Source organism: Nyctibius grandis, chromosome 3, assembly GCF_013368605.1.
Source record: "Nyctibius grandis isolate bNycGra1 chromosome 3, bNycGra1.pri, whole genome shotgun sequence".
Taxonomy (NCBI): Eukaryota; Metazoa; Chordata; class Aves; order Nyctibiiformes; family Nyctibiidae; genus Nyctibius; species Nyctibius grandis.
In genome coordinates this window covers 59,345,938-59,372,116 of record NC_090660.1, presented here as the reverse complement: position 1 = coordinate 59,372,116, position 26,179 = coordinate 59,345,938, and the positions used below count along the sequence as shown (strand labels likewise).

The window sequence follows — 26,179 nt, the reverse complement described above, 5'->3', positions numbered from 1 at the left end:
CTAAGTATAGTGACAACCTCATCAGGGTTTACTAGCAGCAGCGCAAGCCCAGTGAAAACCTGGGAAATCTAACTGGAAACACGAGCGAGCGCTTTATTTGGCAGTGCTAAAAAAACCTGGGGACAAATGGCTGAGCGGCGGTGGAAGTGCAGGCTGCACAATCAATAGGCAGAGAGGAGGATAGAGGCTCTCTCTGCTGCTGGATCGACAATCGACAGCTGAGAGACTATTTTTTGCAATGGTTGACTAAATATGGTCAGGGAAGAGAGAGGCACAAGAGAGCCTGTTTGCCTGGGAGTGCATGTTTCAAATGCTTAGCTGCCTATAAAGCCGTAACAGTTTTGCTCGTGCCCTCTGAGTGGGAAATACGGTTGGTGTCTTCTGTAGGGTGTGTGCGGGAGCCCTGACCTCGCTAGCAGACTTGACCTCTGAAGATGGAAAGTAGCTTCAACACAGACCTGCCTACAGTTAAGCCTGGAAACATAACCTCAAGCAAGAAAAGATACAGTGCAATATCTAAGGAACTAGAAGAAACCAATATTTGCCGGGGGAGGGGGGAGACGATCGCCTCTTTTTTTGTGCCTTTTTCTTTTTTTGGAAGCAACTCCAACTTTTGGGGGCTTGGTTTTGTTTTTTTGTTGGGTTTTTATTTTTCTTTTTGCCTGTGATTATTTTCATCTGACAGTGGGCTAAGTTCACCTTCCCTTGGCTTCCTAGCATCTATCCTTGGAGTTTTAACTCTCAGTCCAGCAGACATAAGGTATAATTTCTATACAACATCATCCATATTTTAGCATTCCAAGAAAGGCAGCAGGTGCCAATTAGGCACCGGTCTTTATGCTTTTTGGTTTTTTAAGTTTTATCTATTTAAGGTGGTGAGGTACCATATGCACCGACATTCACCCCCCCCTTGCCTCCCCCTCCCATGTAATGAAGAGCTGATTCAGCGAATAGAGTGAGAGCGCACTCAGGATGAGATGGCTGCTGCTGATGTACCTCTAGGTCATTACCTCTCTTCCAACTGCAAATGCTGCATGATACTAAGCTTACAGGTAATAGAACATCAGGAGACCTGCATTATTCTGCACGTTTAAAGGATGCCTATGACTTTCTGCATGTATAACTTATTTACTAGAATGTTTTTTTATTGTTATATTAATCCCTCTACTCTGGGAACAGCTTAATTTTGAGTGTGTTAAAGTACCAAGCATTTGTAGTGTAAAGAGCAGGTTGAACAAAAACATCATTAGTCCAAATTTCATAGCAAAAAAACCCCAACTTGCTGGGTAGGCAGAATTCTTTTTAAAGAAGATGAACTCAAAAATTGCAATGCCATTAACTAGTTGTTCATTTCAGTGAAATATAGTTTTATCTTCCTATGCACAAGCAAAATAAATTACCAACTTTAAAAAGAAAATCTAATAAAGAGTGTGGTAGTGCAATGCTGAGTTCTCAAGTAGGTCTAAGCAAAATTTTCAAGGTGCTTTATCTCAGATGTACATGAAAACAACCTACTTAAAAACTAGAATGTGACTGCTGTGATTCTACTGCTGCATTGCTGTTTCTCCTTGTAGTACTGTGCTAGCTACTGCTACACTCTGATTTGCTCTCTATCAGCTGCACTGTTTTTGTCATGAGCTGCAGAAATTCTTACCTCCTCTGCTCTCAGCTTTCCTTACGACTATTACATTTACTAATTGTTAAGTTTGTTTCAAGTTTACCTTCTAATGCTGTAAAGACAAATCTTACTCTCTACTGTAACGCCAATCATCTCCCGAAATGCACATTAAGCAACCATAAGCTATATCTGTCAGCCCCTTAGAAGTCAAACCCGTACTGTACATCAAATATTTAATTACCATTCCAAACCAAGGTGCACAGAGTCTGATACAACAGGGTTAAACTTTGGGTTTGTTTCTTTGAGAGTTTTTTTTTGTTGTTGTTTTTTAGTTGTCATAAATGTTTCAAGTGTGGACAAGATTTTGACTGAAGCAGGTGAGTGCCAATTTTAAAGAAAGAGAAAAGCTGTTTCCAGACGTGTTGAATAGGTATTAGCTTTCACATGTGACCTTCGGCCTAACAATCCAAATCCTATCACAGCAGTTAGAGGTTGTTTTCTTAATTCAATGTCGTCATCTTTACAATAAGCAGGATCACTGGTGGCATCTGCAATTATAATTTTTTTAAAACTGCTCTGAACTACAGCGGAAATAAGTATAAACCTGCAAGGAGTTTGCAGAATACCGGATGGGATGCAAAAAGCATGGAAGTGGGATTGGGAAGGGTAGGAAAATAAGTTTAAAACTGCCATTAGACAAATCTATACTTCTCTTCAGGACACTAGGTGCAAACTGTACTCCAGCATGGAAATCTGCTAGAAGACCTGGGAGGAAGCTGAAGTTTTTACAGTGGAATACAACTGTGAATTCCAAGAAAACACGTTGCAAAGCTACCAGAGATTCAACTCTCCACTCAAACACGGTCACCCAGAACAAACAGCAAGAGGCTGCAAAAATCTGGAAAAGCACTTCTCATGCCCATGCCATCCCAGAACAATGAACTAGAGCCGGCTTTTAAGCCGCTATGCAGGTAAATTGCATTGCAAAGTTTAGTTAGAATAATATGTTTATTTTCTACCATCAGCTAATCATAACACTGTTCTTCCAAAGAGCTGTCAGCCTGAGCTTTATCTAATGACAGTAACGGAAAGCAGCAAAATACTTTTCAGGTTCATCTGACAGTAGTCGAGCAACTCTATGCGTACCTGCTCAGAGTACATACTTCTTTATGTACCCATATGAACATACAATGCTATGGAATGTAAAGAAGTATGTATTTTTGGCAGGCACGGAACAACCAGTAAGAGGAAACTAAACAGCTGTTGGAAGAAACAGGTTTCCCTCTTGTTTGAATGACATTCATGTGACAAATTAACTTGCTAAGGGTCAGCTGGTATTACCAAAATAACTCATACTTGTTAGTTACAAATCACAAAACATTAAATTAAGTGACTATAAAAGTGGGTAGGAAGAATTGTTAACAGCTGATAATCAGAACATTAGCTGTAAACAAACAATTCAAAACAAGGCTGGAAACGAACCCTCGAAATGCGCTGATTAATATCGCAGACTAGCTGCAGAATTTATCATTACCAGTACTCCTCACTTAATAGATCCTAAACTAATCTTAAAAGCCTGATTTTCAAAATGTATCTCATTAAAAACAAGCCATTGTTCTATTAATCACAGCCAGTTCTGTGTACTTTAGATGGTAGCATTTAAACTTACATCTACCATAGAATATTTAATCTACAGGTTGCAACTCAGAAGTAGAAACAGCTAAGAAATTAAGGCTGTGATTTAGAGAAAAGGATAGTCAAAATAATTGAGTACGATAACTTCTGCAATTTAATATACGAGACTTAAGTTAGAATTTTCTCCAAATCAGCACTTATTATGCTCACTGAGCTCTTCGATACAAAGTGCAGTGTCAGGTTTATACACAGAAAGTGACAATACAGAGATTTCTAGGCCACAGTTGCTAGTCAGCGGATTAAAGCTATTGACAGATTCCTAAATGAAAACACAAATGACAACTACAACCTAGAAGGTAAGTTATCTTAAATACTATTTTCAAATAAGCTCAATTTATTTTAAATGCAAATTTAAGAAAATCGGCCATGGAAATAGGACTTTGTAGCATACAGAAAATTGTAAGAACTACATGAGAAATAGTCCTGCAACAGTTTCAAGTTCTAAAAGAGGTATTAATTAAAATATCCCAGTGCATACCATCCCTAAGTAAAGACAGTCAACATCAAATTCAGTAACAAGGAAAAATATACGGAAAGACCTCCCGACTCGTCAATCCAGCCATTCCTACTCATGACAGCAGCCTTCTAAAAGCAGCTATTAAACAGGATATGTCCATGATCAGTAGGCACATTGGCCCAGATGAAAGATTTTAACTGTACCCCTGTGCTTACTAAAATGTCTGGGAGAAGAAGAAAGAAAAATTTAAAAAAGGCAATGCATCATTTTTAGATGGAGAATCTGATTTTTAAATACTCACATAATTCTCAAATAGCTAAAACTATATATAGCCTGCTATTTTAACTACCTGAAACTACAGAATAACATATATACAAGAAGAAACATTATCTTATCAGAACCATTTTATTAAGTAAAATATTAATATTTGTTTTAAAGCTATTTCTCTTATGAGTAGATATTTTGGCATGAAGACTAGAGTATCTTAACATCTAAATTAAAACCTGGTTTATAGTGGGAAGCAAATCAAATTGTAATAGCTTTTCTAAATGGAGTGATGCTACTGAACTTGATCATGCTCACAGAAGCAATTTGGTATTACTAACAGCTTTACAGAGGGGTTAATTGCTAAGCATTTACTTTTCCTGAAGAGTTCCTGTCCCCACCACCAATTGATCTGACTTCCTCTATATAATAAGACCAAATTTTTAACAGCTTAAATTTACTTTGAAAGGTTTTCGGTAACAATTCATCATGTTGTATTCTTCCTTGTCTTCTTCGTATAACATTGCAATGCTATTCTGAAACAAAATGACAGTTCAGAGTGATACAAAAGTTAAAATTATATGTTGACATTGCTTCCTGCTAGTTCATGTTAGCATATCTCTAAGAATACATATCCAGTCACTCTAAAATGTCACATCCATCACTTAGATCAGCTGTTCAATTTTAACTCAGCACATGTTGAACTTTGGGCATCTGCTGACACAGTTGTAACTCAAACATTTCAACTGTGTGACTGACAGGGATAACAGATGCTGACATTATCAAATGCTACACGGCTTTTTTTCCATGGCCGTTTTTTGTCCCGATATGGCCAGTACATGAAACTGTATTGCCATCCAAAAGCGCACTTGAGCAGCTGTATCTGTAAAACAGTTCCTGTATAACTGGTAAAAATAGAAACTAATTTTATAGCCATCTTTAATGCTTAAGTCCAAGTGACACACCTGCTATGTTTCTATTAGGATACATGGTGTTGGGAATATATTTACATAAATCTTCTCGCCAGCATCAGACTATGCAACAAACAGATGCAGACTATACTTGACGTACTCATCATTAGCGAATGGCTTGAAAAAAGGTTGCACCCTACTTCCCCCTGCAGTCAAAGCTCAAAAAGAATTCAGCATACAACATAAAAAAGCTACATGAGCATGCACAAATGTATTAAGGACCTTAATTTAGAAGGAATTAGATGCAACTCCAGATAATTCTTTAAAAGCTGTATTTTTCTGGCATTAAATGTTTTCACATATACAAACAGAGTAAAAAAAAAAATTCCATCCTGCTATATTATATAATCATTCCTAAAAAGTTAATACTAACCAGAGATATAGCAATGGAATTGAAAGCACTTGACATTTATACTTGTGCTAACCAATTACAGCACAAGCAGCTGCAAAAGGGAACCTGCCAGAAAATTAATGGGGGGAGGGGGGAGGGGGAGGTGGAAATCGAAACCTTCTTCCCAGTAAAGTTTAACATAAAGAGGCAAGCGAGCTCTACAGGAGTAGAAATTGTAAGACTACACTTTCTGGTCACTACTCCAGAATTTCATTATTGCAGAGAGAAAGAAGTTAAAACTGTAACTATAATTTAATCTGAGACTCATTCAAAGAGCATCAAGGAAATACTTGGGGAAGGAACAAACCTGGATACTGTACAGGCCTTTCTGGTACGTAGCTTTCCATTTTGCCGTCTCCAAATTAGTGAAGGAATTTAAATTTGCATTTACTAGAAACAAAATGTGTAACACAGAAGAAAGCCACATGTTCTTTGTGAACTGTTCGTGTACTTAAACATGTGTTACTGAATTATAACCTTCCTGCACTCCAATGCTTTGCTAAAGCTGGTAAAATGGAACCAAATCACCTCTTCAATGGATTTGGTCCCCTTCAACCAGCTGTAGCTATGCATTGATCACTACAGGATTTCTCACATTTTTAAAACTGGACACTAAGGCTGCTCAGAGTAATTATGCAGTCCTCTGCAGTTGAGTTCAATTATTCTAGGCAGTTCAAACGTAACAAGAAGTGTAGTAAATTCTATATTCCAAAATTTCAAGGTTTTATTTGTAAATAAACAGCTCCTGGTGTTTAACATTCTGTCCATATTCAGTGAAAATTGATCTCTCATAACATTTATAAAGAAAATAGGTAAACAGTGAAATAAACACATTTTCCAATGATTTATTGTCTCTTGTATTTTTCCTCAAGGCTGTTGCCCTTTGTAACAGAACTGGCCAAAAAAATCTGATCAAGAGGAAGCAATCACGAACAGTATTGGCAATGGAGGGAAAGTCTGCTTTTGGGCACCTCTCTTCCTGTAGTGGCACCCCCCCCCTTTTCTTAATTGCACAAGGGAAGACAATCCACAGCGTAGGAACTGTATTTGCCATCTTGCACATGCTGGGCATACTATTTCCTATTTGAAGATAATAAATTTGTCACTGATCTCAACAGCTACAGGCTAATCTGCCATCTAATTATAGCTCTGCTCATGGAGATTATATTCTTTCTCCAAATCAATTTGAACAAAAGTCTTCTTTCAAAGCGTTTTCTGACATAATGCTTTAATAAGAGGTTTTAGGAGCATGCTTTTTTTGCACTCAGCTTCAACTGAGCTTCAACATATGTTTACTGTTGGAACTGCAAATATGAAAGCAGAAAATCCCTTTTACTGGTTTAGAAAATAACTGTACAACTCTGCGACTACCTCATAACTTCTTTCTGTGAGGACCTCCATGACAATACAGCACAAAAGTCCCTGAGAAACTCATTAACACTAAGTACAGGTGAGAAACCCCACCTCTCAAATACATCGCTAAAAACAGTTAAAAATTCCACTGCCAACCAGTACAAACTATCTGCACTCCTAAAAACAGGGAGGGATCTACTAAATAAGACAACCATGGCGAAAAAGTAGAATTCCATTTTAAACCACAATCTCCTACTTGCTAGTTTGTGAACATAAAGATGACATACTCCTTGCTATTGGACAGCAATATATGAAATCTGCATCTTACCCCAATATTTTAATTTTTTGATTTAAAGTCCAGCAGAATTTATTGCTCTGAAGAACTAGTCATATGCATGTGCGAAGTCAGGTCAGCTCTAAAAGCAGCCTCTATTTAAGATGCTAGCTGCGGTGTGAATAAAGCTCTCTTCACAAGATACAATGCAAATCTCAAACTAACTGGGGCAACGGATATAAAATACACCTACACTTCACAGTCATGTCTTCAGCTCAGAAATCTGAAGTCACAGGTATGCGAATAGATCAAACATAACCAAGAGTTGATAACATGGAAAAAATAACCGATCTGTACAGTATTTTCAAATTTTACTCTCTTTTTTTTTTTCTGTCTGAAAAATCTTAACACTGAAGAGGCAAAGTCTGCCAAGCTTTGAGGTTCACAGTACTTTGAAAAAAAGTCCAAAATAAATGCACTTTTAATATGACTGACTCAGATAAAAAATCATGAAGAAGAAACCACGTATTAAACAAAACCTTAACTTCCCCACACCTCATTTCAAATTTCTTTTTAGCTCTATCTCCCCTGCACAAGTATAAAGCTGCCTACAACACTGAGTAACGTCCAATCTACATTTCAACATTACACATTAGCAGGAAAAACAAAAACTGTTTCTATACCAATTCACAAGGTATGAACAGAAGCAAAGTATTAAAAGGAGAAATATTCCACTAATAATAAGATGCTCTCCAAAACACACTATTCCTTGACTTCCAGAAAACACTGCCAAACTGACACGTAAGATTAAGTGCTGAGAAACATCTAAGCTATTTGACATAAATTGCTATCTTTCTTATAATATTTATCTTATACACAAATGTTGCAAACAGAATACAAGTATTAATTTTCATATGAAAAATTAAAAATTTCAAATGTTCTCTTCAGCACAGTTTGTGTGGTTTTTTTTTTTTCTTGGAGATATATCTCCCTACTGTTAGTAAAGGTCAGAACTCAAGCAAGAAGCAGAATAAGTTTTGCACTGAAAACAAAATTGGTTCCAAATACCTATTTGATATCAACTATAAAAAAATTCTATAGAAATCTAGTTCACTTTATTCTGGTATCCACACCCTTAACACATGCATTTATTTTGTTATCAGTAACTAAGAAGATGGATGTGGACTTTAACAATACTTACATACATGGTAAGCATTTTATTTTTATAAATGTAGATATATACACAAACATGATATACGCTTATATACATCTACGAATACATGTTTAAGTTTTATAAAATAACATTTCTTTATATATTTGACCTTAAGGGGAATTTAGTGCATCTTATTCCACATAAGGCACCACAGCATGAAGCCACAAAAACTCCAGTTTAGGTGGAGCAGGAAAGTTTAGATTAGGAAAGACAGGTCCTTAAGTAAGGTTTCAAGCAGAATATATTATGTACTGCTTGTGCCCCACACCAGCTACAAGCTAAAGTTCAAGCAGTTATTTTTAACAACGTTTTAAATAGCTTGTGCTTAGTGCATTTAACAGATTAGGAATATCCATTGTTCTATACCAGATTAGAAAAAAACAAAGTAGCAAATATAAAACCTTTGGTCTCATTCAGAAGGAGGCCAGTGGTAGAAGTACAGAATCAGCAATGAAATAAATGCCCATCACTACAATCTTAAAAGAAAATAAACCATAACTCCTAAATGAATCAAATTATTATAATGATTTTTTGGCCAGGACAAAAAAAAATGTTGAAATTTTTTCAAAATAAATTTATTTTGTTTTTATTTTCTTCACAGGTTGATGTGTAAAATATCTAATGCTGTGAACAAATGAAACTACTGCTTCTGTGATGGAGACAAGATTGTCTCTTTTTACATGCTTCAGAAGTGCTCAGATAGAACTGTAACCAAAAAAGTAAGATATCAACAGCTTTAGATATCTGACTGTTTTAGATGCAAGTGAAAACCCATGTATAGGAGGGACTCACAAAGGGTCCAAATCACTAACACTGGAAATATTTTCCTATTCTTTCAGTAAAGCTTTTGTAAAGGAGAGAGGACTCTGGGAAAAATTGCACTATACTTCACATTCTGCCAACCATCAAACTGACCCAGTCTGAACTACAATTTGGATCCCTCCATCAAAGAAAAAGCCTGCAGCTCCTAAAGCATTCATCCACAGGAAACTCTTCAGCATCCCTATGAAGAGCTTTTTTTCCATACACTTTCCCTTCATCTCACAAGAGCCTAAGAAAAGCATCACAGAACAAAAAACTAACAAAAAATACCCATCTAGGTAACTGGAGACAGGAAGCAGTACTCCGGGCTAATGCTGTTATGCAAATATGTAGAATTCACATTAAGTGAATAAGCTACCAAGTCAGACTTGAAAGAATGGTCTCCTGAATGCCAAAAATAAGCTCCTTTCACAATTCCCTGATGTGTTCTCTTACAGACCTTTTATGAGCACTGCAGAAAACTGTAAACACATTTATTGTTCCTAATAACACTTCCAACCACTACTTTTACTTTGTGAAGTGTGATTCTATTCCATATACATATATAAACGCTCACAATTACTTTTTAAGTATAAGTCTTGATAGCTATGTTCTAAGAGACTAACCCAGATTTTATTCTCATACATTAATATACAGCCTTATTTGTCCAATTTGACTCAACTGAAAAGTAGCAGAATTTAGCAGTTAAACAAGTAATCATGTTTCTTATTTCATGTAAACTATGCCAAGTTCTCCACCACACAATTAACATATTGAAGTCTTGCTAGGCTGACAGCTCTGAAGAATACCATTTATCCACAAAAAAATAAGCAACCAGCAATGCAGCAAGTTTTCCATTAAGTTCCATCTCTGCAGTATAGTTTTTGAAAGCTATCTTAACTGAAGATTGAATGTAGATGTATAGTATGCAGCTAGCACCAAAAAAGTTATGCCTTAAAAATAACTTTTTCAGATAAGCTGCTATGTAAAAGCTAAAATAAGAAAATCATTCTATACAAAAAAATTAAATGTTTCTTATACTGAGAAATACAATTTAATGCAACAACCCTAAGATCACTTTATAATTGCATGGTATCTTTAATAATTATTTACAAATATGTATTTCTTAAAAATTCAAATCCCTTTCCCAATTCCAATACCCAAGAAGGGAAACATTTTTACAAATCTTAACTTAAGATCGATCTTAATAACTTACTTGCCAAATAACTTTGGCAATAACCTTTGCCAAAACGTTTATTGGCAAAATTTTACAGCCACCATATGATACTTCCCAGGGATTTGGAGTTACCGGAATACAGCATTATCTGAGCAGACTAGTAGCTTCATTCTAATAACGGCTTCCCAAGCATTAAAAAGACGCATATCTAAGCAACATCAAAATTCAAGAAAAAACTGCATGCAGGTTTAAGGATCTTTTGAAAGAATACCATAATTCTACCCTCCCATGTACTTGTTTTCCTTTTACAAATGACAAAATAATCTTTAAAAACTAATTTTTACCTAGGGTTTCCTCTTAGTGCAGCATGGTGAAGAGCATTAAACCCATTGTTGTTAGTGATAGTAACATCTGCTCCAGCTTCCAACAACACAGCAAGGATGTCATCACGCTTCTTACTTATTGCATCATGAAGTGGAGTGTCACCTTCAGAATCCTAAAACCAGAAACAACTTACATCAATTTTTACATGCATCCACATTAAAGAAAAAAGATGCTTAAATATCACTAGGAAAACCGACTACACAAACACAAAACACCTCTTCAGACCTAAAAGTGTTGTTATATTGCGGAGTTCAGAGCAAGCTATTTTCTGATCTTGCTCTGCGTTTTGCAAACTCTTCAGTGAGTTATCCCACCCAGGGCTCCAGTCTTCTATGATTACACTGCTACCAGAACTGAAGCCTGCCTTGCATCTGATAGTACTGAAGATACTGGTGTAGACATCGACTTCTCTATGCCTCAACCTCTCTATGCCTTGTATCCAGATGGAGTTGACATCTAAGTTACAATTTATAGAATCATTGAATGGTTTGGGCTGGAAGGGAACTTAAAGATTATCTAGTTCCAACCCCCCTGCCACTTTTATGAGTAGTAGTAGGACCGCAACAAAAATTAACGCAACAGAGAGGAGACTAGCCCAGCAGGGGGAAAACAGGGAATTTTGAGTGACGAAGGCCAAGACTGAGCCAGCAATTAACAATGTAAAAGACAATACCAAAAAGACAGTGTGAAATAAAAGCATAAGCAAATCAAAATAAAATGCAGTTCAAGTAATAAACTTAGGCACATCTGTTGTTTTAATCGAAGCAGATCACTTTCCATGAAGCAAAGGCCAATGTCATAAGCAATATTAAGCTTGTAAATTTGTTATGGCTAATATCAGATTACATTACACAAGGTACGTGAAAAATACTTCAGTGCATAATTGAACAGGCAAATAATTTATATTTTTAGCTTGACTTTTTGTTTTTCAAATATCCCAAATAAGGTAAAAATACTTTTTATTCCTAGAAGCATTTTGTACATTACTTATTCAAGGACCCAAATGGTTGGACTGAAAAGGAATGCCCCAAATTAACAGTGAGAAAACATATCCATTTAAGCTTATTTGCTGCTTTATAGGAAAACTCTCTAGGTTTGTGCTTCCAGTAAAATTCTAACACCATATAAGTCAGGAAGTCTTTTGTCACTGACACTGACTCAACTGCAAACTGACTAACACAGGAACTGAACTTTAGCAATACACCAATAGAAAAACAGATCTTTACAATCTTTACAGTGAGTATCAAAAACTGCCAAAAAAGCACGCTAGAATATGGAAACACTTGAACAAGTGTGAACCAGTTTGCCAAAACTAAATTATGTAGCTTTTATTTGGTTTAATTGATCATATTTCCTGAATTTACTGTTTACAGACTAACAGATGCTTCTGTTTACACAGTGAATTGGCTTGAGTAGTAGAGTGCTGGCCAGCTGAATTCCGGTCATGCCTCAGTCTGACTCCCCTGTGCTCTCATCCACCAAATCAATTGCCTACTCACATTTGCACATTGGAGTTCCTCAGCACACATGCAGGATCTGAAAGTTCATTATTTTCAATGACAATTATATTTTCCACATGGAGTTTCATAGCACCATTCTACTGAATTTTTCAATCCAAACAGAATTCTATAATTTAAAGTCAGACATATCCATTTTGGCTATTGATATATCATACATCATTATGATACACAGTCACCCTTTACTGGGCTCAACACATAAGACTCATTACATCTACTGTTCAACAAATACTAAATAGGGTCAGGATGGATGTTAGCTGGCTAACAGCTCAACCTCAGCAAGATGAAGACAGTACCTATAAAGCCAGGTGGAAGCAGATAAATAAACAATCACTATATTCACTAATTTCAAGAAAGTTTGCTCATCTTTTTATGTGGATATATAGTTTCAAAAAAATCACTGACATGGCAAAACAAGAAGGTAAATGTGTTATTACTGCGTATCTTGATTTGCCCAGGACGTTACAGCTTTTTCTTTCTGTCACAAACCTCTTCAAACTTACCCATTCTGATTTGTTTTACTAATGCAGTGCATGCGGATGCATTCAGCTCATCCAGAATGTGGATGCCTGCTTACTTGATAGCAGGTTTCTACTCTACCTTCTCAACAGCAGGTTGCACTCATATGTCACAGCTTCCGCCACATTCATTACAGATAAAACACCCTATGAAATTATGGTACTTGAGACTCTATGCATGACAGCTTTTTAGATAAAAGGCTGAACATTTTTAAAAGACAATCTGGCTAAATAGTTCTATCAATGATAGGTCAATTCTGAAAAAAGGTTTCTTTTAACAAACCATTCCACAGTATCATCAGCCAAAAAATGCAAAGCTGTGCCCTGCAGAAGGAGCAAACAGCTGTGGATGCGATAGAGGAGGAATTAATCTGTAGAGAAAGTTAACAATTACAGATAACTACAGTCTGTGAAAATACCAATTAACATCAACTGGCTAGAATAAATCAGGTACCTATCTAGCTGTCAAGAAAACAACTAGATTTAATAGCATTTTTATTACAGCTGATCACATGTTGGGGTAGAGGCTGGGACAGATAACTTCACAAGGTCCATTCCTTTCAATCCTGTTTTCCATTACTCTTCTATCACCTACACACACATCTACATACAGCAAACGATAAAATTTAGTAGCTAAAAAGTGAATCTACATTAATTTACTTTACCTGGAGACTAGGATGGCAGCCAAAATCCAGTAAAGTCTTCACAACTTGCAGATGACCTTTGTTGACAGCAATATGAAGTGGAGTCTGCCTACGTTTGTTGCGAGCGTTCAAATCTGCACTGCCTCGGTGCAAAACCTCTATCACAGCACCCTCATCACCAAAGGCTGCATGATGGACGGCCCTGTCTCCATCTTTGTCCTAAAGTAGAATCATTAATTTGAGCCAGTATGTTCCACATTTCCTTTGCATTTAAACAAGAAGATTAATTTAAACTGAACAATCATGCATATTTGATTTCTTTAAAGAAAAAAATATATGACCATTATACCATTCAAACACCTAATTAAAACAATTGCTCAAACCGCAGCAAGTATTCTATAGCATACACAACTATTGCCTTGAATCTTTGTGTGATGTGTTCATCAAAAACTCAAATAGATTCATTTGGGTTTCTACTACAAAACAACCACTGTTAAAAAAAAGAAAACCCACTATCCCTAAAAAAAAAAACACAAACAAAACCCAACCCCTAAAATCAAAAAAAGGTTACAGAGTTTAACATTAACCCTGCGTAACCCTTCCTGTAACCCAGGAAATGTTACAGATTCCAAATCACGGTATAAGACAAGAGAATTGCCTTGTTCATACAACTAAGCTGATATTTATTAGGTTTTATTATACGTGTCTTAGTTTTCAGTTAATAAACCTTTTCCAAAGGAAATTTTGGATTGATGTTGAAATTAATTAGAAATTCTGATTCTATGATGACAATTCACAGCATTAAAGCTCTGATTAAATTCAGTTGGTTTCAGTTTCATCCAAACTGAGAATTAAGGCATGAAGTCATAAATTTGTCAATTTGGGTTATTTTAACATCCATAAGAGTAGACTGTACTACGTGAAACATTTTAAATTATTAATCGAGTGATTTCAACATTAATGACTATACAAAAGCTAAAAGTAAAATGAAAGGTATATAACAGGTTTCAATACAATAATAACTTCCATAAGCTAGTTTCCAACTAAATTTTTGTGCACAATGGAATATTACTATGCATTTGTAGGATTTAATTTTGACAGTAGAGAAATACTGGGAACTGTAAGGGGGAGAAAATTGTGACTGATCAAGGGTGCACTGGATGCCTCTCTTGGGTAAGCTTAGTTTCTCTTAGCAATTTGCTTCTCCTTCAGCAATGTCTTTAGAAAGTTATTTTTATTATGTGTAATACATTTCTAATATATTTTACATCAATGCAAAAACTAATTGTTCTTAAAATAAATTGCATTTGCACAATTACACGATAACAATGAGACTACTTACAGCAATTTAAAAAAATTATGTAAGGACACTTATCTGCTCATTATCAAATATAGCTTTTTGGAAATATGAATACCACTTCCAAGACTGTCAGTGCAGTAAACAGCAGCTTCAATAGCTTTTGAAAACAAGATATTTTTATGCCTTCCAAATCACCTCATGCTAAGAAATTGTCTTCTAAGATAGCAGGATTCCTCCTCAGGCTCATCTAACACAAACAGTCCAAAGAAGCCAAAGCTTGCCCATTTGGGAGGGGAAAGGATCAGAAAGGGGAACTTCTCTGTGTTTCTCATCTGGTTATAAAGACCATTATGAGGTGAAACTTACCAAGAGTGTGACAGTAGTCTTAAACTGCTACAACATTTACATGTACAAAGCACTTAGGTTCACAAGTATGTGGTAATTTGTCTTTTCATTTTGCAGTCTGCAAAGTACACTGAGATACTTACTGACAAAACCCCATGTAATTTATTAAATATTTTACAGTTTTAACATATTCCAATGTTGAGACGCAAACCCCTGATTTTATAAAATCTTCCATGTATAGAATTCCTACTTTAATGAGTAGAGGTACAAGAAAGTGCGTGCCTTTTTAGCCCAACATCAAAACAAATAATCTTAGGAGCTAAATCCCACTGTGTAGTTTCTACACGAAAGCATATTAATATACCTAGAAAAAGCCAGCAACTAATTAAGCATCTGTCCTAAGACTCATATTTAGATATAAATCTAAATATTAAAAGCACTATATTTCTATACATGCCAACAATATAGTATTGTCAATATAACAACTGATACCCATTAATTTCTGCAGACTAGAAGGCTACGTATTTTTACTATGTAATATCTACATCAGGCTTTTTGAGCTCTGTCAGTAACATTGTTTTCTGACTAAATAGAGGCCACATGTACTCTACTTTAAGCTGTCAGAGACATAAGCACAGAAGAGACAACAATAGGAGGGCATCCCCAGAAAATGTCACCTTGAATGTATACACTCTGCAACAGTGACTGTAAGCGTAAATACATCCAACTTAGCAATAAAGCAGGCAAAGTAAGGATTTTTATCCGTTGCTTCCATGCCACAGACCACAACAGTGAAGGACTAAATTTTTGCTCTCCACTTAATGGCATGGCTGTTGCGTCTTCAAATCACTAATTTATAGGCAGTTGCCATTTTTTAAAGCCTGAAACATATAATCATTAATCTAATAATATAATACATATATGATTAATATAATAATTAATTCTATTATATAATTAAGTAGGAATACCATCTTCACTTAAGCAACTCAACGTTACATGAAAAAGACCTGAAAATTAAACTGAAATCCCTGAAAATTTTTAATACGTGTTATGATACTTCTGAAGCCTGAGCAAACATGAGCTCTTTAACAATTCTACTGCTAGCAGATTACCAGGTGTATTACCTTGAAGCTGTTTAAGCAGTGCTTCTACTTCCCTCTCTAATGCTTCTAATCCTTCCTTACACCAGAGAAGAAAGTTATCAGTCCACAACTTGATTAACATGGCAGCTTTGATCCCACAGTACAGATGAAAAGCAGATTAGTAAAGTCTGTAACAGTATATGCCATGTACTGCAGTGAAAACACCACTTCTAAAATGAAGCTACTTCACAGAAATCAGACCGCAGCAAGTACGTACTGTATCATATCTAAGCCATCTTTACAATTTAGCAGAAAACCTTTATGAAGTAATGGTGTATCTGTGAATATAAAAATAATTTTAGTTCCAAAAATTACATCATTGCTTCATTAATGTTTTAACATAGTATAACTTCTGTATATCAAATACAATGTAATGCTAAATGCCCAAACACGTAAAGTTATTTTTCTGTTACGCAAACTACTGGGCACACTATTAACTTTTAACCATTCTGTTAGGCTTTAATTTATATTCTTAATAAGAGAAATTTGACAGATCCTTCTTGTGCTTCACAAAATGAGCAAAGGCTGCAGTATCAGTGCTTTCTGTGTAAGTAAACAAGGCAAAATCAATTCAAAATGCAAATACCACAGTATGCTGATAGATAATTTTCTCACAAACAATAATTCTCAAAACATAAACACAAGAAATCCTTCCACTTTGGGTGAAGTTAAAAAAAAAACAAAACAACACACAGAAAAACTGGAAGCAGAGTTGGCAGTTCCTACCCAAAATACTGTTATTACTTTCTGCTCAAACCTGCTTTAGTTAAGAATGGAAAACTTTCTCCTAACTGAACACTGCATAAGAAGCATAGCAAGTATCTGAGTTGGAGATGCAGCATCCAACATCTTTTTCTCTGAATGCCACAAGCAGTGTGCTAGCCTACTGCATTCTACTGTTGAAATGAAATAAACGAAATAAAGAAGGGTTTCATCCACCACAGTCACACACTAGCTTACATAGCTCTATTATATTAGCATTAACCTTCACTTAATTAGAGGTATAAAAGAATTAGATATTGACCCTTTGTAATATTGTTAGTAGAAGGCTAATCTGGGAACATTATCACTGCAAGAAAAGCAGTTTTTCACTCGCTCTGACATTTACAAAGAAGGCAACTCCAATAGAATTGTTATTTCTGTATGTAGCAAAGTTTAAAACTTAAGGAGACAGGAAGTGTACTTTAAAATATTTAGGTTACCTCTGCTTCTACATCCACATTCTGTTTCAGAAGCAACTTCAAAATGTCGACGTGACCATTCTGACTAGCGGCTTGCATAGCTGTGTGTCCAGCACATTGTCCATTCACCTGGAAGCAATATCAATACTTTGAGACAAGCTGCAAGATACACATGCACCTATGAGACACTTTAGCAGTATATATGCAGGTGTATTAGAAAACTTAAAGCAACAGCATGCATATGAAAGTATCAAATGAACGATTTTTAGACAGCTGCCTTTCTAGCACATATAGATAATCTCCTAAGTCTTCTCTATTTCATTTCTATAGCATTAGCTAGATTAAAGGAAAAAAAGCAAGAAATGAATTTATTTCAAACACTAAGACCTTAATGGTAGTTGGCTTAAAAACTTGCATCTTTGGGCTACTGTGAAGGCAAGATTTTGAGAACAGGTCTCAGAATCTTACCAGTCCTCTGCTCTACAGTATATTTAACTTCATTTTCTAATTTACGGCAACAGGAGTCAGTCTGAACAAAATACCATGTTTTGTATAATCTTGAGACACAAATCTGTCCTCAGAACTGATGGAGTTTAGTTTCTTATCTGCAAGAATTACTACTGCTGTCATGAGAAAAACATCTGATTGTGATTTTAAAACATGTTCCCTGAACAAAGTCCTATAATTCTTAAGCATTTTCTTTTAGACTTTTCAGTACTAGGTGATTAGATCAGTTAGTAAAAGAAATCTGACAGAGAACAGATTAGATGAGTTACTCCATGAGTTAAAAAAACAAAACCAAAGCAAAACCCACAACAGCAGCAAAAAATCCCCAAAAATCTACCCTCCTTCCTTTATCCCCTTGAAACAAAATAAGTTGAAGACCCTTCACTAATTGTGAGTGTTTGGTTCTCTGCCCCAATTCTGTCAGACAGAGGCTGGAAAGTGTTTTAATACATGGCAGACAATAGAACACAAAATCTGTCTGGCAAAAAGGGTATAAAGCACTCTTTTCACATCCCTACAACACATTTCATAGGGCAACAAATGGGAGAAGAGACACTGGAACCAGCTGTACTACTTCTATGCAGACACACTACTGACTGGCAAGGAGCATCTAGGACAGCTTCACTTCCTTTAGTATTACAGGTCCCCAGACCAGGTCTTCCCAAAACAGAACACTCACATCTACATCTGGTCTCTTTAGCAAGTCTTCCACTTTAGCAACATCTCCATTGGCAGCAGCTTTAACCAATTCTTCATTGAGATCTCCAGATTCTTGGGTTTCAAATAATTTCTTCAATAGCTGGGACAATCTCTCTATAATTATTAAACAAAGGACAATTAAGATTACAATTCTAATCACACAGGAAAAGGAAAGAAAACAGCTAAATTTGTCATGTTTCTAAAGGCATGTACATAGTAATACACAAGCCACCATAAAATGGCAGCTGTGAGTTATCATTCAGTTCTGAGTAAGCACTGCACTCCAATACCCTTTAGACAGTTGAGACTGTCACATCAGACACTTCAAAACAAAGTTGACTGAACCACAGATAGCTTGTCTACCACAAAATATAGAAGGAAAGGTCAAGGTAAAACATGAATTTACGTATTGACATAACAGGCTTTTTAGTCTTCTAGCTTAATTTAGGGTATATCCTGCCCTCTGTGATTTGAAACACAAAGTCATATTACTCTTCTAGCTAGTTTTATGGCCACTGTGACTTTGTCTTTATTGTAGAAAACTCACCGTATCTATGCCTCCCTAGGAAAAAGTCTAGAAAACTACACAGAAGGTTTCTTGGCATTAAAGCAAATATGGAAAGAGGAAAAAACAACTAGCTATGACCAAAAAGAGGAAAAATGTTCTAGTTTAATTGATCTGTGAAACAGGCAACAGAACATAAAACACACTGGATAGTCTTTCTGTCTCATTTTAGATGAATGAGAGCAGGTTCAACACAACTGAAATGTGATTACATAGACACACACAAAAAAGTCCCACTGTAATTAGTCAAAGGATGTCTGACTAAATTTTAAGGAAAGAATATTATCCTGAGTAATCACTTGCAATAGATCCCTCGCTTATGCTTGCTATCCCACACCACCTATTAAACGACAAGTCTGCTTGCTACACCCAGTGACACTCTCTTCATGCCTTAGTCCCTATTCCAATCTAACGTTTGTTACAATCATTTAAATCTTTAAGTCCTTAGAGCAGACCTCCAAAGACATACCTGCACTGTGGCCAAACAGAACCCCAAATTTGATTTGGAGTTTTTGCACCTACCTTATCAAGATAACAACCATGACCATCTCCATACAGACTGCAAGCTGCTTCTTGTATCTTTCTCAAAGGTGTAACACCAATTAGCCAAACCCCAAGTTTGAGTACTATTAACCTTCCATACAAACTATGTACTACTACTTATTAACAATTTTTTAATTAACACAAATACTTGCCATAAATACATTACTGATTATTCTTGAAACTTACCACCAGATGCATTACTTATAGCAGATCCTGCTGATGCCACCTTCGAGACAGCTGCTGGATTATACGTCCAAGATGTCCCACAAACCTCTACCTTTAAGTCGCTGTCTGAATAGATCTGCTGGACCCGACCAACTTTACCTAATGTCTGCATTAAAGAAAACATCAAATGCAAATAATACTAAAAATATTTAGAAATTCTAATGTTTTAGAATAAGTCACAAATTTTATGAAGTCCGTTGTTTAATAGCACAGTCACTAATACCTTTAGCTAAGTTTCATCATGCTAAGTAGATGATTACATCTGAGCAAGTATTACATCGTGTTTGATGAAATACACTTTCTCTAACGTAGAAGAAAATAACTTTGACTCGCACAACCTCCAGGTATTATTACCAATCATAACTGGAAATACTATACAAGTTTTGCAATTCTATGAATCCAAACATACAACTACTTACCGGAAGCATTGCTTCAGCCCACTCTCCATGACCTCTCTGAAGGTGCTTGATTCGCTCTAAGTCATAACATACTTGAACAAGGTCACCCACTTGAAATTGCGAGGTACCTCCTTCTGCACCTTGAGCAGCATCTCCACTTCGGACAACGTTGGCTTTGGTGAGAACAGCTGGATTAAATGTCCACCTAGACAATGAAGCATTTAAAGTAGATTTTAAACATGCAAAGTGAAATGTATGTTTAAAAATTCTCTCTTGGACAAGATTCTGCTTGTATACCTACAAACCTTCTGCAATTCGATACTATGGCATATTTGTTGTTAACCACTTTTTGTCCATAAACTTGTCGTGGCTCATTAGTTTAATATTTCCAGGGACTATATTGAGATATATTCAGAGACATAAACTTGTAAAAGCAATGAAGAAATATCCTGCCTAAGGGGAAGCAAGCTGACAGCAATATAATAGTCCTGAAAGTAGCTATACAGTTTGTCCATTTTTCCAGGGAGAGAAGTAGATGACGCTGGTTGAAAAGGGGAAGATCCAGGTGGTCTCACAAAGGATCGGACTGTCAGGAAACAACACGGGAAGAACACGAAATTTTGCCCCCTCCCCCCTAGGTCAAAAGCTGCAAAATTCAGTAATAAAAAATACTCTTGAATTAAATGGATGTTCTACATACACCTCAATTTTTAACCAAACTATCCTAATTTGTACCATAAATTTTACTGGTTCAGAGGCAGTTAGCTGTTTTTACGTCGAGTTATATTCTAACAAATAATATGGTGATCTTTATGTGCCATTCGGTCTGGGGTTGACTTTCATTTAGCTATCTGATCTAGTTGAGAAGCATCAGATAACACCTACAAAGGGCAAAGTCAGGGAGGAAACCACAGGACAGAGCAGCTCCTCTCACTAGCTCTGCAAACATGACTGTCAGAAGAAAAGCCACTTGCATCCCTTCAGCTTGTGTTAGCCAGGAAAACAGCTTTGTTTCACATTACTTTGCAATATTAACAAACAATATCTTGAGGGAAAGCCTGAATGAATCTGTTACTCCTTTCTGGACAAACTGAACAGGTCAGTTTCCAGATATGACTGACGTGACATTCCATTCATCAGCTGCTTTTTAAAGACAAGCCCAATACCTGAGAGCAAGACAACACAAAACCATGTGGACATACCAGCTCTGATCCAGCTGTAGAGCTGGGTTTGAATCCTGTTAGCATGGATGCAGCTCAAACTTCAAACCTAAACTGCTTGCAGGGAGCGGTTTTGGCAACAGCATACCCAACACTTCCCATTCTCAGTCCACATTTACATAAACTAACATTCCTTTGAATAATAAAATGCTAGACATAGATCATGCTAAGGTCACTCTATACTAGACAAGATCCCCAACATAAGAAGTTTGTCACCTGTCCTTTTAACACATTTTCCTGAAAACCCACAATGCATTGCTATTACCATTCCTCTTGAAACCATGGGATACTTTGTAATTAAAAAAGAAATTACTGCTTAAAACACTACATTGTGGAAATAAGATAGTCCAGAACGTCATTCTGTATTTTGGACTCAAATTTTCACCAAGTGAGAGAGGCAACAATCTTCCTTTTCCCACTAAATCATCTTTAAACTAACGTCCTCATTACACACTGTAGAAGGAATAAAAAAATTCTCAAGGAAATCTTAATAGACACAAAGGAGAACAGGAAGTTTCTGGCACCACGTGATCACAAGTGCCGAAGGCAAAGGAAGTTTGTGAGACTCAATGATGAAGGCTATATAACAAACCTGTTGCCACTTGGATATTGTACTACAATGTCATGATCCTCATCAATGCCACAAACTGTTCCAGTTGTTGTTAAAGTTTCAAACATGCCATCAGTCCACCCTCCGTGACCATGCTGCAAAGACTGTACAATTTCCAAATCAAGGTCAATGTTTACAAGGTCACCTATTTGCAGCCCACCAGGGTTTCTGTTACCATTTTGCTCACCTGAAATTGAATAAGAAGAAAATGTTTACGTGACCACACTAATCTTCCTTGCAATTTAAAGAAAACAGAAGTTAATTTCTAAGACTTGATGTCTCTGCAACCGTAGTGGCCAACAGGTAAAAGGGAGTGAACAGGAGCGTGGCCAGCAGGTCAAGGGAAGTGATTCTGCCCCTCTACTCTGCTCTCATGAGACCCCACCTGAAGTACCGCATCCAGCTCTGGGGCCCCCAACATAAGAAGGACATGGAGCCGTTGGAGCAAGTCCAGAGGAGGGCCACGAAGATGATGAGAGGGCTGGAGCACCTCTCCTATAAAGACAGGCCGAGAGAGTTGAGGCTCTTCAGCCTGGAGAAGAGAAGGCTCCAGGGAGACCTTATAGCAGCCGTCCAGTACCTGAAGGGGGCCTACAGGAAAGCGGGAGAGGGACTTTTTACAAGGGCAAGTAGTGACAGGACGAGAGGGAGTGGTTTTAAGCTGAAAGAGGGTAGATTTAGATTAGCTATTAGGAAGAAATTCTATACTGTGAGGGTGGTGAGACACTGGAACAGGTTGCCCAGAGAAGCTGTGGATGCCCCCTCCCTGGAAGTGTTTAAGGCCAGATTGGATGAGGCTTTGAGCAACCTGGTCTAGAGGAAAGGTGTCCCTGCCCGTGGCAGGGGGGTTGGAACTAGATGATCTTTAAGGTCCCTTCCAACCCAAACCCTTCTATGAGTCTATGAAAAGCAAAATTTTCTGTAGTGTCCAGTTTTATGACCAGGTGTTTTGCCAAGGAAATACACATTAATAATGTCCTGGTTTGGCCCAAACCAGGCCAATTAGTCTTAGAGAAACCAAGGTCACTGCTAAATTCCTCACTGCTTATGAGTGAAGAGCCGAAGGGGGCTCGCACCTGCAGGGAGGAGCAAACAGGGCAGGTGACCCAAGATTGACCAGCAAGGTATTCCATCCCATACATGTCATTCTCACTTTCCTATTTATCACTAACCCACTGCCTCCTGGAGGTGGGGTCGAGGAGGGAGGGGCCCTCCTGTCTCCCACTGATTGGTACCAGCTTTGCCAGTTTCCAGTTAAAAGCCTGCAGGTGTGATGGCAGGGAGCTACTGCATTTTCCCCTCTGCCCGTGCTGGGGGAGCAACTTTGCCTGAGGAGGATTTCCAAGCCCTTGATCTTGTTTTTGTATATATTTGTATATATTTGATTATTTCTATTATTCTTATTATACTCTTTTTCATTACTATAGTTTATTAAAACTGTTTTAACTTTCCAACCCATAAGTCGCTCTCCCTTTTCCCTTTCCCTTCGGGTGGGGGGGGGAGGGTTAACAGAGAGCGTCTGCCACAGGTTTAGTAGCCGGCCCAGCTTTAAACCATGACAAATAATTAAGAAACTTGTGCCCAATAATCTACAGACTTTATCTCAACTTGCCCATATTTCAAAAACCAAAACACGTGCCAAATATTTTTTATAATCTCCTCAGCACATGTCTACAGCCCAGCTAAGACACTAGAGGAATAAGTCAGTGCAATAGCTGATATGGAAAACCTCAACCAAGATTTCACAACATATACTAATATCAGTATAAATTAACAGGTTAAGTTATATGTTCGAATGAGTCCTGTTTGTGGCCATGTACATGCTACCTCACTGAACATCTCTGAATATTTAAGACAGTCTTGTAAGAATGCACAGCTACATTTGTCTCTTTAGAAATACAGTGCACAAGACATGACTCAATTTATTACTTACTCAACACTGAAACAGCTCTCTTGCATCCACTTGGCACACAGATACCAAATACATTTAGAAAAGCATTACAATTTATCATTAATGCATAGACATGCTATCATTTACATTTCACTAGTAAGGACAATCCTTTTAGATGACATTTAAAAAAGAAAGAGAAATCTAAACAATATAATTAACATACATCAAGATAAATTTACTTTATCTTCAACTCACCTAGCACAGGACAATGGTCCCTGTAGAAAGAGCCTCCTTTTGCGTCTTGAACACATTTCAGGTCAGACTATGGGCAGAGATTGAGACAACTTTAGTCCTCACTGACAGAATCTTCAGGTTAACATAAGTCAGTGAAACTAGAACTGAAATACGCTCAATTAAGAAAGGCTGCAAATTATGTGTACAAAAAACATGCCTCATGAATTTGTTACCGATGCATACAATCTCAAATACTTTCCAATCTATCAGAGCCTTGACATTCTCAAGGTTTTCATAACCTTTACCAATAGAAAAGGCTATAAAGGATGAGACACTTTTAACTCAAAACAAATGTATGAAAATAACACAAAACTCCTTTGCATTGTTCTGTAAAGTTATATTTCCTTTTAAAAAAAGTCTGTGAACACAAACGAGGAAACAAACAAAAGTATCTGCAGACAGTGCTCGAGGCCATAGTCTTTCTTGTACTGATCATTTAACGCCTGCCAGTTCCCAAGCCTTTTTGACAGATGCGTTTAATTTAGAGAAGAAAACCTGGCACCCAAATTCTACGAAATGAAGAATTTCCAATTAAGAATATACAGAACACAAGGATATTACTTTTTTAAAAAAAAAACATTCTGCTGAGCTAAACATGGTCTTTTTAAAGAGAAAAGTTCTAAAGCTTATCCTCCAGAAAGCCTCTGTTTTATATTATCTGAGAAATCTAAGTTTCAAGTGTGATGACCAACTCCTGTTCATAAAGCCAGCAGAGTTCCTATAGTTTTCATTTCCTCTAGTTTTTTCCCTGTATAACCCTTAAAGCCAAATGGCTACCATCTGCCATGGCTCCTTATGGAACAATTCTCACTAAAAACAAAGGGCATCTTATGTGCACGATGAGTTGGGAAGGAGATAGGAAACCGTTTGCAAAATGTGTCAAAATATTCTAATGCATGGGGGAGGAAATAGAGGACAGGTGGTGCTTATGATATAATCAACCAGAACTAAACAAATACTTTAACAATTATTTTTCCCACACACAAGATTTATTGACAGAGAGTGCTCCTGCAAAAGGATTAAAATGAAAACTCTCAAGTCTTCCAAATCATCAAGACACTGACAAACACAATACTACCCTCAGTGATCTGTACCTGCTAAGTAGCCAGAAACAATACAAAATTCAGTGTGTATCCTGATCTACAAAGAATGTACCATCACTTTCTGAAAAAGTGATGAAAACAGCCAGATGACAATAATGAGATTTAGCCACTCTTCAAATCCTATGAGAAATCAGAGAAATAGAGTTTGTTCAGCCCAGCAACAGCAGGCCTGCAACAAAGTGCTGCCACCCGGTGGGCTGCTGCCACCCAGATGCTGGCTTTAACTCGGACAAAGACAAAGGGGCTGCGCTGACCATCCCAGATGGCAAGCTGATTAATTCCCCCCAACCAACAGAGATTTAATGTGCCCAGGAGCACTTGGTCTCACCCACTGAATACAAACTCTTCATGTCATGCAACAACCAGCTGTCTGTGCAGGAGTCAAGAAGGGGTATACATGCAAGAGCTGTTTTCATGTTCTTCAGAGAATTAAGAATAGAGCACGGGAGGGTCCTAAACGGTTCTCCTCCCAGCCAGGCAAGATTTGTGTGAAAGACCCTTTGCATTACAGGTGTTAACATACAGAGCAGACTCATGGCTAAAAGCTAGAAGAAAAAATATTCAGTAAAAGGCTAATTACTTATTGCAGCAGAAATTATTTGGAAGCAGGTTAAGATACCTTAAATTTTACAGAAAAGAAACAATAAAACCAGAAATCTACAAATCTGCACTCTCTTCTTACGCTGCCTGTACCATGCCCTGCACATAGTTTATTTCTGGAGTATAATGGTATACTTGGTTGTGAAACCAAGTGGTAGCTTGATGTTGAACCTCAGCTTCACATGTGTCTCCCCTTTCACTTACATGGTGAAGCCAATGTTTGATCGCTAAGGAGTAAAACAAGAATCTGATCCAAGTATCACAGAAAAGCAAGGTAAT

General features: G+C 37.0%; 1 protein-coding gene and 1 long non-coding RNA gene across 4 annotated transcripts in view; one reads left to right on the top strand and one right to left on the bottom strand.

Moving 5' to 3' along the window:
- MIB1 (MIB E3 ubiquitin protein ligase 1) overlaps positions 1-26,179 on the bottom strand; it is an 85,644-nt gene that overhangs the window by 38,027 nt on the left and 21,438 nt on the right. The window contains 8 exon segments of the mRNA XM_068396086.1: positions 10,559-10,710; positions 13,299-13,496; positions 17,267-17,374; positions 18,432-18,565; positions 19,746-19,890; positions 20,204-20,387; positions 21,995-22,199; positions 24,159-24,225. Coding sequence (XP_068252187.1) covers positions 10,559-10,710; positions 13,299-13,496; positions 17,267-17,374; positions 18,432-18,565; positions 19,746-19,890; positions 20,204-20,387; positions 21,995-22,199; positions 24,159-24,225 — 1,193 coding nt within the window.
- LOC137660895 (uncharacterized) lies at positions 144-12,471 on the top strand. 3 transcript variants are annotated; one of them, XR_011047804.1, is made up of 6 exons: positions 144-760; positions 873-1,052; positions 2,337-2,589; positions 8,187-8,231; positions 8,838-8,955; positions 9,076-12,471. It is a non-coding gene; the product is annotated as an uncharacterized lncRNA (long non-coding RNA). The 3 variants fall into 3 exon arrangements; XR_011047805.1 differs by having other exon boundaries at positions 858-1,052; XR_011047803.1 differs by having other exon boundaries at positions 147-1,052.